Source organism: Lynx rufus, unplaced genomic scaffold (assembly GCF_022079265.1).
Source record: "Lynx rufus isolate CCGP_SWC_20201006 ecotype Redwood Valley unplaced genomic scaffold, mLynRuf1.p SCAF_3, whole genome shotgun sequence".
Taxonomy (NCBI): domain Eukaryota; kingdom Metazoa; phylum Chordata; class Mammalia; order Carnivora; family Felidae; genus Lynx; species Lynx rufus.
In genome coordinates this window covers 1,382,241-1,395,620 of record NW_025814845.1, presented here as the reverse complement: position 1 = coordinate 1,395,620, position 13,380 = coordinate 1,382,241, and the positions used below count along the sequence as shown (strand labels likewise).

The following is a 13,380-nucleotide window of genomic DNA, read 5'->3' as shown; positions in this document are numbered from 1 at the left end:
CGAGTTCAAGTCCCCTATCAGGCTCTGTGCTGGTGGTACTGAACCTGCTTGGGATTGTCTCTCTCCCTCTGTCTCTATCCCTCCCCCACTCACTCATTCTCTCTCTCAATCTCAAAACAAATAAATAACTTGCAAGGAGGGAAAGAAAGGAGGAAGGAAGGAAGGAGGGAGGGAGGGAAGGAAGGGGGGAAGAAAGAAAAAGAAATAGCAGGACAGGTTAAAGTGAGGCCACGGAAGAAAAGAAAAAGCTTTCTCTTGGCTGCTCTCAACCGCATTCTGCCTACTGTTTGAACACGGGCTCTGCGTTTTACACTGGGCGCCACAGACTATGGGGCTGGTCCTGCCCGAGATCCTTCTGTGTCCTGTCTTTCCCAAACCCGGGCCCTACCTGGGGCAGGGATACTGCTCCCCTACTTACCAGGAGTCTGAACAAGCTCAGGGGTTGGGCCAGGCCAGAGAAGCCAGTTCCAAGAAGGCTGGACAAACGGTGACCCCAGCAGTGATCCTGAGGGACAAGAAGTACACTGACCCTCTCGGGGTCGCAGCCACCTCACCAGAAATGGGCACAAGAAATAACCCCGAAGACGCCAGTGTGTCTAGATTCAGGGATGTCCACCCCTCAAACTGGCCCCAGGAAGGGAGGGGAGTGGGGATGGCCAGGGAGAGGGGCCACCCAGGGGTTGCAAGAGGGGGGAGCAGAGGAATGGAAAGAGCCCTGCAGACACCCCACCTTGCCCTGGCTCTCCTTTCACACCCCACCCAATTCTAGGTGGCCTACCAGCCATCTCCCCGGCACCTGGTCCCTTGGCCACCCACCCCAGCTCTAGAGATCACTCTGTTTCTTCCCCCCGTAGCTCATCGCCATCCCCCTACCCCCATCTTCCTTCCTGGACTTGGAGACCCAGCTCCCTCACCCCCTCCTCCGAGAAGGCCTCGGGGATCCTCCAGGAACCTCAAAGCACCAGAGCAGCGTCTCCTGTGGGCAGCACCCCACCCAGACCATTGCCTAGCTCCCACCCAAGGGCATCCTGAAGCAGCACATCTGTCCTCTGGCCTCCTGGCACAGAGCCAGCGCAAGTGGATGTTAATGGGTGAAAATCAAAAATCATGTCCAAGGAGCAGCCGGCCTCCCAACCTGGGGTGGGGGGACCTGCTGTTTGTGAGCTGAGTGCTCACGCTGGGTCAGACATGGGCGGTCACTTTACACCGCCAGATGACGTAATACTTACACCATCCCTAAGGATAGACCTAAAAATTCCCATTTTATAGGTCAGAAGGCTGAGGCTTTCCCTATCCCCGCCCCCTTCACCATCACCATCCACATTTGTCCTGGAGACACTTCCTCTCCACTCACCAAATGCTCTCAAGCAGAGCCTCCCCCTGTCCCGATGGCAGGCTGCTGGGGCTCCTGACTCTCTGTTTCTTTTTGCGGAGGACACGCTTCCCCGGGGGCTCCCCCCTCTGCCCTCTTTCCCGGGGTCCTTGTCGCACCTCTGGCTCTCACGCCTTATTTCTAGACTTCACGCAACACTAGACTTTGCGGCTTCCCTCCAGAAGGTGGTGTTGCCGACAGAACCCTCTCCTCTCAGACCCTCACATCTCTCTCTTGTTCACCATGACTTCCCCTGCCCTGTGCGCGGAGCTTGTCCTGTGCCCCTGGCCCGCGCTCACACCCTAGGAGGGGGGCCTGTTGCCATCGTGGCCACGGAGGCGGCGAGGCTTACAGAGTGAACCTTCCCCGAGAAGGGGGAGCCCGCGCGGCCAGCGTGGCGCCTGGATCCCTGCCTCCGAGCCCCCCTCTTCCCTGTTCCCAGCAAGCTTTGAGCGCGCATTCCGCTTGTGACGCCACAGCAAGGTGAGCGGGAATGTGGCCGCCTCTGTGGTCCCTTCACGCAAACCTCCCCGTCCCCTTACAGAGGCTTCAGCGCCTCCCCTCCTGGCCCTGCAGGGGTGTCCCCTCGCGTTCCCTGTCCTTTACCGGCTCCAAGGACAACACCTCCCGGGTTTGGGTTTGGGTCGTGATGCTCCCAGTGAGAACAAACAGCCAGCCCGGCCGGGCCCTGCTCTGTGTCTAACTTGTACCCGCAGGATGGGGACAGACAGTGCGTTTGTAGGGCTCTCCACGGTGGGGGTTGGGGGGGGGGAACATTGCAAAAGCCCCGACCCCGCTGTCCGCATCCCCTGGCTGTGACCTGTGTGCACCCGGGGCCAGTGTTTCCGGAAGTAGTCAGGAGTGCTGGCCACCCGCCCTGCACGGCTCCTGGTCCTTAACCTCCCCCACCCGTTGCGGGTCCCCAGCTTCGAGTCAGGCCCAGACCAGAGGGAAGAAGCCAGGAGGCCAGGCGGGCCCAGATGAGTCCCGGGGAGGGGGGGACTCAGGACGGACGGAATCTTAGGGGCTGGGGCCTCTGGCCGCTGACCTCCACCCTGCTCTCTGACCTTCTCCTGGGCGTAGCTGGGTTCTGAGCTGTTTCTTCTGCACGACAGACAGGGTTCCTCTGGCGGCAGGGGGATCCTGGGGGCGCCCAACCCACCAGTGAGCAACCTGTGTTCACCCCTTCCTCCCTCCCTCCTGCTCTGACCGCCGCCCACACTCACCTTACTCTGGGACCGGACATTTCTCTGCGGGGAGAGGCATCTGTCCTCAGCACCTCGGTGACCAGGAAAAGCTGAGTGTGGCCAGATGGCAGCCCTCCTCCCCTTCGCTGAGGGGCCAGCACCGCAGCCGGGACCCTCAGCGGAGGCCCAAGGAGAGGCAGGTGCCAGAGGGACAGCTCCGCCCCCACCGGGTCCCCAGTGGGAAAGAGCCCGGCTCCCGCCTCGGGCGCTGGGGCGCCACCGCCCGCCGTGGAGGGCAGCGGAAAGTCCGGTCCCGAACGAAGGACACACTGGGACTGTCAGGGGGGCACTCCTGTCCCGGGATAGTCCAGCCCCGGCTCTCGGCCCCTTCCCGCAGCCCCCTGCACCCTGGGGGTCTGTCAGCTGCATGCAGGGGACGCTGGGGGTTGGAGTCCACAATTCCTGCTCGTGTCTCATTGGGCAGGATGGTGTCATGTGACTTGAGAGAGCCCCAAGGGATGCTGGGAATTCAGTCCATTATTTAGCTCACAGCCCATTGGTCAGGCTGGAGGCACCTGCTATGGGAGGCAGGATCTAGCTAGGAGTCCCTGCAACTCGCTGAGGCTGAGGGGGGCGTGCTCGTCTCACTAGAAGAACGAAGGGGACACTGTTCCTTGGGAGCAGTTAGCGGTTCCGTTCACTAATCACCTCTTCACTTGGGGCTCAGGGATGATTTGTGCAGGAGGCTCAGAGAACCTGAGCAGGAGTGACTTGAGTCTTGAGGACATTTCTGTTCACTGCCCAAGCTGGGGTTGGTCTAGGGTCCGCTTGGTCAGCAATTTGATATTTCCTCGACTTCTGGGCACCTCCCCTCCAGGTCCCAAGTGGCTGCCACAGCTCCAGGCATCATGTTGCCATACATCCCCACTCAAGGCAAGAAAAGGGACAAAGGGGCATTCGTCCTGACTCTTTTTAGTGAAGGGGGGGAATCTTTCCCAGAGAGCCAAGCCGACTTAACCCACATGACTTGTTGGCTCCAACCATGGTCCAGGCCTAACTCTACCTTCCACACAAGTCTTCCAGCCCCTCTGTGGCTCCTTCCTGGTCTCCTCTGCTGCCCCCACACCCTCTGCCTCCTCCCCCACCATCCTTGAGGGCGAGGAGCCCACACCACATCCATCCCCCCTGGCTGGTCCTTATCCCCTCCTGCGTGCAGCAGACCCCGACTTCCTCAGCCACCCACGCCTGCCAGCAGTCACCTCTCCTGGCCTGATCCAGCCTTGGGTCTGCTCATGGCTCTGTCCCAGAACCCCAGGGTCATGTGGGCCGCAGGCAGCGTCCCCAAGTCACGGGGGTGGGTAGTTGCAGGCAGTGTGATCGAAGGCCATGGTCTCAGCTCTGGGACGGTTCCAAGACAACACTGGGGGGAGGCCTGGGAATCAGGAATCAATGGCTGACGTGAGTCTGGGGCTGTCCTTCCCCTGCAGCACTCAACCTGTCATCGGGCTCATGCGGTGGCTCTCAAGTTATGAATGAATAGATGAAGTGCTGGGGGATCCTGGCGTGGCGCCCTCTGTGTTCGGATCTATTGCAGCCAATGCCCGGATGGCACTCCGGCACCCTGGAAGGGCAGGGGGCCCTGGGCAAGCGGGCATCACCAGCAAGGCCGTGCTCTCTTTGCAGAAGGACACGGGTTCCTGTATGAAACCTCCGGGGTCTGGCCGCGTTTCTCTTGGCAGGTCGCCTCCTTTGGTGCTTCCCCCACGACCCCCACCCGATTTGCCCTGGCAGGCGTCCACGTGCTCGTCGTCTCCCGGAGCGACCGTGACCTGAAGGACGCCATGCAGGAGGCCCAGGTGAGTGCTGAGTCACACCCGCTGCCGCCTCTGGCCGCTGCCTCCTTCCCTCCGTGTTCAGGGCACGTGACAAAGCCCCCCGCTCTGTCGAGGACTCTGTCCGGGAGTATTCGGCTGATAGCGTGCGACACAAAGGCTAGCCGCGGCCGGTAGCCGTTACCCTCGGGTGGAACCAGGCTCTAGCTGAGCAAGAGAAGTGACATCGTCCTGAGCCCCACTACGTGCCCCGCCACACGCGGAGCGCACATCCCGTGTCGCTGCCGGTTCACCCGCGGCGGACCCTGTGAGCTGGGTGCGCCCCCCCCCCGCCCCCGCACATCTCAGGTGCAGAAACCGAGTCATGGAGGATTCAGGAAACAGGTGCAGTGCGGGGACCACAGTCAGTGCTAACAACCAGGATTCCCCTGCTTGGTAACCCCGAACGATTTCGCACCATCAGGACTGTTAAGAAACAGACCGCACGCTTAGTGGGAGATGAGCGGCTCCCCGTGCAGGGGCTCCTCCAGCACAGCCACTAGGAACTTCTCCTGGGGCCTGAGCAGAGACAGTCCCCCGCTGAGGACGGGGTGGGTGAGGGAGCTGGCTCGCGCCTGCCGGAGGGCAGTTTCCACAACCATACATGGCCCTGGGGTGGTCAGAGGAGGTCTACCGAGGGGGCAGAGGGGATGGCATCGTGAACCACTGACAGAGACCCAGGGGTGGCCAGGGAGGCAGATCCAAGGCCGCCGCGTTGTCATGTCGGGCCTCACTCTGTCCCCTGGGTTTTCAGGGGCAGCAGTTCGTGTAGCGAGGGTCCCCATCCCTGTTGGCTCAGCAGGAAATCTGCACGTGCGTCTTGAACCAGTTTGGCTACTGCTCGTGAGCGGCACCTTCCTGGGGGGGGGGGGGGGGGGCTCGTTCTAGGCCTTCTGCCTGCGTCGCCTCAGAAACACCCTCCCAGCCACCCCCTTGGGAGAAGCTCTCAGGACCCCGGCTACAGATAGAGAAACTGAGGCAGGGCCACTCAGCCAGGGTCCTGTGGTCAGCTTGGCAGAGTCAGTGACAGTTGCGTTGGCCAATTCCATCGTGGGAGCCATCGGCCTCTGGGTTCCTTGGGGTGGGAGTCCCTGGGTCCGACCCAGTCTGGCCCTTTGTACCTGGGAGGCTGTGGGGGAGCCGGCTCCCCGCTCCTTGAACAGGAGAGACTGGTGGGCCAGGAGATGGGCAGCTGGTGAGTGGATGCCAGATGTGGGATTCACGACCAGTCACCCCCACTCGTCTAGCCCTGCTCTGTGTCAACGCTGGTTTCCAGCTGGTTTCCAGTGATGTCGTTCATGTATCTTATCAACCAACCCCGGTCAGGATGTTTTACGGATGAAGAGACTGAGGTCCAGAGAGGATCCAAGCGGCCACTCCTGGAGGCTGGCCCGCGATCTCCCCATGGCACCCCCTGCTGCCCAGAGTGAGGCAGGGAGGACCCTAACTAGGGGCATCCAGACCCTGAGTGCCTAGTTGGGGGCTATGCCACGCACAGGGTGTGGGCTCCACGAGACAGCTGAGGCAGTGTGAGCCCAGGGAACATGATGTGTTCAGGTGCCACAGCTGGCGAACCGTAACCCGGGGATTTGAGCCCCGTCTTGTCTGCCACCACCGACCTGCCCATCACACAGGTGGGGGAGGAGGCCCGAGTGACAGTCCGAAGTCCCTGAGCTGCACCCGCAGCCTGCCTGTGCAGGATCCTGGACGCCAAGCTGCCTTGCCTTCTTGGGGCGGGGCTCCCCTAACCCTTCCCTCTCCTGCAGGGAGGGCTTTTCCTGGGATGGCTCAGCCATCTTCCCAGAACCACCCGTCATTAGGATATATCCCGGCACGATTCGTGCCGTCTCTCGGCACATCAGATACTACGCCATGGCCCTACTGAACAACGTGAAGGAGAGGGCCGCCTGGTTCCGAACACCACATGTCCTCTGGCCCTGGGTACTGCGGGGTCCCGGCCCCGGGGTCCACAGCACAGCCCTGGACACATGCCAGGAGTCAAAATGTCATAGGCATTTCAATCAAAATACTATAACTACACTTGGGTCTTGAAGCAGAGCGGAAGTCGTAACTAGACGATAAAGAAACAAGAACTTGAAATATTTACTTTCCCAACAGTTCAAATGCAGAATGTGCTGTTGGCAAGGAGAACAGAAAGGCCCGCCTAACATGACTTGTGTCCGGATCACACAACCCTGTCAGGATTGCTCTGTGACCTCCTTCTTCAGAGGCACCATGAGGCCTTTCAGAGAGGCGTCGTGCGGCTGCGTGAGTTTAGGCCATCCTGACACATGTCGCGTTCCCATGCTTCTTCTGTGGAGGTTGCTGTCAGCACACGGGGAGGCCGGTCATGACCTTGCCCCCACTCTGCCTCAGGACCCTAGACCCAGCAGCAGGCGTTTGTGGGGCCGCTGCAGCCCTGTGCCCAGGGGTCTGTGCAAGTCCGACAGCGAAGGGAAGTTGCCCATCAGGCTGTCTATCCCCATCACTTTGTGTCACGAGCTCACACCAAAATCCCCGGGCGGGATGATGAGGAATCCTTGTCCTCGGGCGACGCGAGAGCTAACGCATCCGCGGCCTCATCGCACGGGCAGCTTGTGGGGCTGATTCGGCCTGGGCTCCCCCGTCAGACCTCGTGAGAACTTTCCTCGTTCCCCTCTTGTCTCGTCGGTGCTCGGTGGGCCCCTCCTCGGTGAACCAGGAACCGCAGGTGTTCAGATGTTCCGGCAGAATCTGCAGAGCGCTGCTGGGATGCGGCCATCACACGGGCCGCACATCCGAAGCAACTGAACAACTTCATCCAGGCTCACGCTTCTCCTTCTGTCCCAACTACAGGCTTCACCTCCCCTGGGCCGGACTCCGTCTCTCACGTGCAGTCTCAGAAGACGTCATTTCATGTCTTCCGCCCCATGGCAAAATCTCAACAAGGCTCATTTAGGATTACCGCGACTATTTCTGGGGGGACCTTCTTTTTAATGACACAGTTCTCTCCTTTGACTGAGATGTAATTGGCAGATCACATTATGCTTGTCTCAGCCTGCAACACACCATTCCGTATTTGTCTGTATTGCAAAATGACAGGCCCAATAAGTCTACTTGCCGTCCCTCACTGATGGATGCTTGGGTTCTCTCCATATTTTGGCTATTGTAAATAATGAGCGTAAATGAACGTTGAGTTGCCTGGATGTGAACATGGGGGTGCATATCCCCCGTTTTCAAATTAGCGTTTACGTTTTCTTTGGGTAAATACTCAGCATGGCGTTGATATGTCACATGGTGGTTCTATTTTTCATTTTTTGAGGGTCTGCCATACTGTTTTCCATCATGGTTCCAACAATGCACAGTCCCACCCACTGTGCACAGCATCCTCTTTTCTCCACGTCCTCGCCAACACTTGTTATTTCTAGTGGTTTTCACGATAGCCATTCTGACGAGTGTGCGGCGAAATCCCATTGTGGTTTTGAAGCGTATTTCCCTGATGAGGAGTGATGTGGAGCACCTTTTCACGTATGTACCTGTTGCCCATGTGTATGTCTTCTTTGGAACAATGTTTATTCAGATGTCCTGACGTATTTTTTAAATGGATTTTTTGCTTTGGGGTATTGAGTCGTATGAGTACTTATATGTTACGGATATTCGCTCCTTATCACATGTTTGATTTTCAGACATTTTCTCCCATTCAGTAAGTTGCCTCTTCATTTTATTGATGGTGTCCATTGTTACACAGAAAGCTTTTTTTTTAATATAGTCTTACTTGTTTACTTTTACTTTTGTTGGTTTTGCTTTGGGTGTAAAATCCAAAACATCATCACCATGAATGAAGTCAAGGACTTCATCCCCTCTGTTTCATTCTAGCAGTTTTATATTCAGATGTCTAATCCATTTGGAGTTAGTTTTTGTACATGATGTAAGATACTGGTCCAGTCTCATAATTTTGCGTGAGGATGTCCAGTTTTCCCCCCACCACTTACTGAAGAGACTGTGCTTGCCCCATTGTATATTTTTGCCTCCTTTGTCACAAATTAACTGACCACATATGTGTGGGTTTATTTCTGGGCTCTCTATTCTGTTTTGTTGATCTATATGTCTGGTGTCATGCCAATACCATACCGTTCAGACTACCATAGCTTTACAATGTAGTTTGAAATCAGGGGGTGTGAGGCCTCCAGCTTTGTTCTTCTTTCTCAAGATTTGTCTGACTGTTCAGGGTCTTTTGTGTTTCCATACCAATCTGAAGATTGTTCTATTTCTGCAAATACACCGTTTGAATTTTAACAGGGATTGCATTGAAATCGTAGTTTACTTGGGGTGATGTGGACATTTTAACAATATTAATTCTTCCCATCCATGAGCACAAGAGCACGTGAGACATTATTTGTGTCGTCTTCAAGTACTTTCATCAATGTCTTAGAATTTTCAGTGTATAGGTCTTTCACCTCCCTGCTTAAATCTATTCCTAGATATTTTATTCTTTTTGATGCATTGATACATGGGATTGTTTTTTAATTTCTCTTTCTGATGGTTCAGTGTTAGTGTGCAGAAATGCAACTGATTTTCATATATTGATTCTGTACACAGACACTTGATTGAATTTGTTAGTTCTAACTGTGTCTAGGAAGAGTGTGTGCAAGTTTTTATATGTAACAATGCTATGCCGTCTTCATATAGCGACAGATTAACTTCTTCCTTTCCAATTTGGGTGCCCTTAGTTTCTTTTTGTTGCCTACTTGCTCTGGCTAGGCCTTCCAATGCAACGGTGAATGAATATGTACAAGGTGGGCATCCTTGTCTTCTTCCTCATACAGCTTCCCACCATGGAGTATGATGCTACATTTGGGCTTGTCATAAACGGCCTTTATTATGTTGAGGCACATTCCCTCTATACTCACTATTTGAGAGGTGTTATCATCGATGGATGTTGTATGTTGTCAATGGCTTCTTCTACAGCTATAGAGATGATCACGTGGTGTTCTATCCTTTTATTGTTAACATTACGCATCGTGTTGATCGATTGGTGGATTCTGAACCATCCTTGAATTCTTGCAATAAATCCCACTTGATCGTGGTGGATGATCCTTCTCATAGATGGTTGACTTTGGTTTGCTAATTTTTGTTGAATATCGTTGTATGTGTGTGCATCAGAAACATTGGCCTGTAATTTTCTTTTCTGTGGCACCTTTATGTGGTTTGGTATCGGGGTAATGGTTTTAGGATATGAGTTTGGATGTATTCCCTCTGTTTCAGTTTTTTCAGAAGAGTGGGAGAATGATAGGTATTAATTCTTCTATAAAGGTTTTGTAGAATTCACCAGTGAAGCTGTCGGGTCCTGAACACATGTGGCTTGGGAGGTTTTTGACTGAATCTGATTGAATCTCCTTAGTAGTCTTTGGTCTGCTCAGATTTCCTATTTCTTACTGATTCGGTGCTTATAGGTAGTATATTTCTAGGAATTTATCAATGTATTGACTTCGTCTTTTTGAAAGCAACTTCCAAATCAGTAAACGTGAGTCGTGGCTGTGATCACTGTGATTCGTAATTACTATATTATTAAAAATAATTATTATGCTTGTATCAATAATACTGATAGGCTTTAAGAAAATCCCAGAAAGAGAAATAATTTAGACAAATGCCAACACTATATAATCTCAATTATATGTGGAGTTGAGGAAAACCTTATGGAAATAGAGATTAGATCTATGGATGCCAGAGGTGTGGGGGTGGGGAAGTGGGGGAATTGGATGATGGTGTTCAAAAGGTCCAAAGTCCAGTTATAAGATTAACAAATACTTGAGATGTAAAACATAATATAAGAGGGGCGCCTGGGTGGTGCAGTCGGTTAAGCCTCCGACTTCAGCCAGGTCATGATCTCGCGGTCCGTGAGTTCGAGCCCTGCGTCAGGCTCTGGGCTGATGGCTCGGAGCCTGGAGCCTGTTTCCGATTCTGTGTCTCCCTCTCTCTCTGCCCCTCGCCCGTTCATGCTCTGTCTCTCTCTGTCCCAAAAATAAATAAACTTTGAAAAAAAAAATTAAAAAAAAAAAACATAAGAAAGAAAAAAGGAAGGAGAAGAGAAAGAAAAGGATAAGAAAGAGAAAAAATAAGACAAAAGAAAAGAAAAAAGAAGAGAAGAAAAAAAGACAAGACAAGACAAAAAAAAGGATCAACGGTTGCAGTCAGGGAGCTGGTTGGGGTTCTGAGGCTTCTAGGGAGAGTGGGAGGGCCCTTCATGGCCGTTGATGAGGGGCGGGCTCTGCCTGGGCCGGGCTCTCCCAGGAATTACAAGGCTTTGTGCCATGCCCCTCCCGCAGGGCTGTGACAAGCAGTTCTTCAACGCCTCGCTCCAGTTCACCAACATGGACCTCTGATGGAATTCATCAACTCTAACTCTCCGCCTCCAAGCTTGGCATCTCTGTGGAGCACGCCACACTGGCTGACTACTTCCGTGCCATGCACACTCACAGTGTCACCTGGAACATCCACGACCACGGGACTTCCTGCCCTATTCCTCAGGTATGAGCATCTGCAGGTTGGGGTGGAGATCTGGTGCCAGGGAGGGCGCCCGCCTGAGTGTCGGCTCTGCCCTGCTGATGGAGCTTGTGAGGGTCACTGGGTCCGAGAAGGGCCCTGTCCCGCCTGGCTGTCCCACCTACACATCTTAGTATAGACAGGATACTCACATAATGGCTCCATAGCACCCATTTTCCCATCTCTCCATTTCCTTCCCTTCCAGAGAGATGTCAGGTTCCAGCCCCATGCGGGGCTAGAACTGGGCTGAGCCCTGCGCTGACACGGCCATGAGACGGGTTGGTCTAGTCTCTTGTCACCTTGGTCTCTTGTCTGGGTGGTGAGAATGTGGGGCAAATTGTTCTGAGGACGCTACCATTCAGAGCGTGTGGTTGGAGAGCTGGCTGGATGTAGAGATGAGAGGAGATTCATGGCTGTGGGCGTGGTCACAGTTTAGGTGGGAGGGGCTACTGCATTGTGGGAGGGTTTACGGCCCAGAAGAAAGAGGACATATTGAAGTACACGGGGTTACAGTTGAGTGGAAAGGGATACATTGACCTGGGAGGTTAATTCACTGTGGGAGGGGATACATTCAAGTGGGCGTGGTTACTGTAACGGTGGGTGTGGCCGCACGGAAGTGGGCCGGGAGATAGTGAGATGGAAGGGTCACATCCGTGAGGCCTGGGCTCCATTCAGGTGGGAGGGCTTCCTGGGTGTGTGCTTGGTTACAGTAGAGGTGGGAGGGGTTAAATTTGGTATGGGCGTGGTCATCGTTGAAGTTCAGGACTACATCCCTGTGGGCGGGGTTACAATCCAGGTAGGAGTGGCTGCAGTGGGCGGGGCTGCATCTAGGAGGCGGAGATATGGCACAGTCCTGCAGGCGTACTCAATGGGCTTGGCTCCCTCCCTGAAGGCCCCCCGGGCAGAGACAATTTTATGTGGACACTGGACAGGTGAGGTGAACCCTGGGCCCTGCTCTGAGTCACTGGGGCCTTGGGAAGGCAACAGGCCTGCCTGGTGCCTAAAATAGAGCTCAGGCTGTGGGGTGCCCCTGCCCGACCAGGACCCTCAGCCTGCCGGAGGAGCTGTGGGCAACATGGTCTAGCGGTCCCCACAGCCTGCGGCCTTTCCCCGGAGAGCATGGCTACCCTTCCCGGTGTGGCTCGGGTCCCGTGGGGCAAGGTCAGGGAAGGCAGGCACAGCCCAGCCAGGGAGGAGGCGGGAGGCAAGAACAGTAGGAACTGTCACCCACCTTGTGAGGCCCAGCCGCCCCCGGAGGCACCCAGCCCCACCCTGCTCCCACCCAAGCCTTGGTCAGGCTTCATCCTCTGTGCAGGTCAGGACGGCAGCTACCGGATCCCTCAGGTCCCCACGCCATCCCACCTCCCTGGTCTGCCAGAGGGACGCGCTGATGGCAGGCTTGTCCCGGGACCCCCCATTGCCCTCGAGTCCCATGCGAAGGCCTCTGCCTGCGCTCAGAGTGCATCCCAGGCGGGGGCAGCCCACTTGGCCCCCATCGCGCTCTCCTCTCCCCCCCCAGTCTCCCAGACCCTTTGCTCACATGCTGTTCCAGGCTTCCGAGGTCTACTGTCGGCTCTCAGGTCCCCCACCCAGTCTTTCAGCACCCAGGCCTGGCCCAGCCCGGCCTGATGCTCCCACTTTCCCCAGCCCCTCCCAGGGATCCTGGGCCACTCCCGGCCTGGCCAGAGCAGGGGTCTGTGGCTGCCTCCGTAGGTGACCCAGGCAGACCGGCCTCCCAGCCCCAAGCTTCCCCAGCTTTTCTGGGGCTTTGGTTCAGCAAGACCCCAGGGCAGAGAGACTCTTGCCAACCACCAGCGCTTCTATCCAGATCCATTTCAGGCCTGGACCGGCTTCTACGCATCCCACAGCGGGCTCAAGGGGCTGGCGAGGCGAGTCAGCACACTGCTGTATGCCGGGCAGTCCGTGTCCACTCGCTACGTGTGGCCGGCCCCCCAGCAGCACCTGGGCCTGGACCGGGCCCTGAAGCAGCTGCAGTGGCCCCCTGAGCGGTCTGCGAGGTGACGTCACACGTCTCGGTGACGGTACCAGGTTGCAAACCCCCTGTGCGGTGTGCTGTCCCAACCCCTGGTCACTAGACGTCCACTTTCCAGATGAGAACACTGAGGAGGCCTGTGGTCACAGGCAAGTGCATGTGGACATGGGCCAAGGCAAGGACAGTGACAGTGTTCAGCTGGGGGCTTCAGGAAGCTTTCGGGCCAAATTTATGCAGAGGGTAAAGGGCAAGACGGGGCTCAATCCCAGCTCAGCCGTGTGGCCTCAGGCACCTTTGCCCTCGCTGAGCTCAAATTCGTCCCAGGGCAGCGAGAGCATGTGGCCACCCCAGGGTGGGGGCAGTAGAATACGATGGCGGACACGATCTGCCCGGTACGGCGGCTGCCCCGAGGAAGTTGTCCCACCTTTCTATCTC

The 13,380-nt window shown here is 55.8% G+C and overlaps 1 protein-coding gene across 1 annotated transcript in view; it reads left to right on the top strand.

The window, feature by feature from the left end:
- The first annotated feature begins 328 nt into the window (after positions 1-328).
- The window catches only part of MAN2B2 (mannosidase alpha class 2B member 2), a 29,135-nt gene continuing 16,083 nt past the window's right edge, over positions 329-13,380 (top strand). The window contains 8 exon segments of the mRNA XM_047091300.1: positions 329-590; positions 4,243-4,415; positions 5,185-5,273; positions 6,197-6,371; positions 10,736-10,785; positions 10,787-10,911; positions 10,914-10,937; positions 12,781-12,970. Of these exon segments, the coding sequence (XP_046947256.1) occupies positions 329-590; positions 4,243-4,415; positions 5,185-5,273; positions 6,197-6,371; positions 10,736-10,785; positions 10,787-10,911; positions 10,914-10,937; positions 12,781-12,970 (1,088 nt within the window).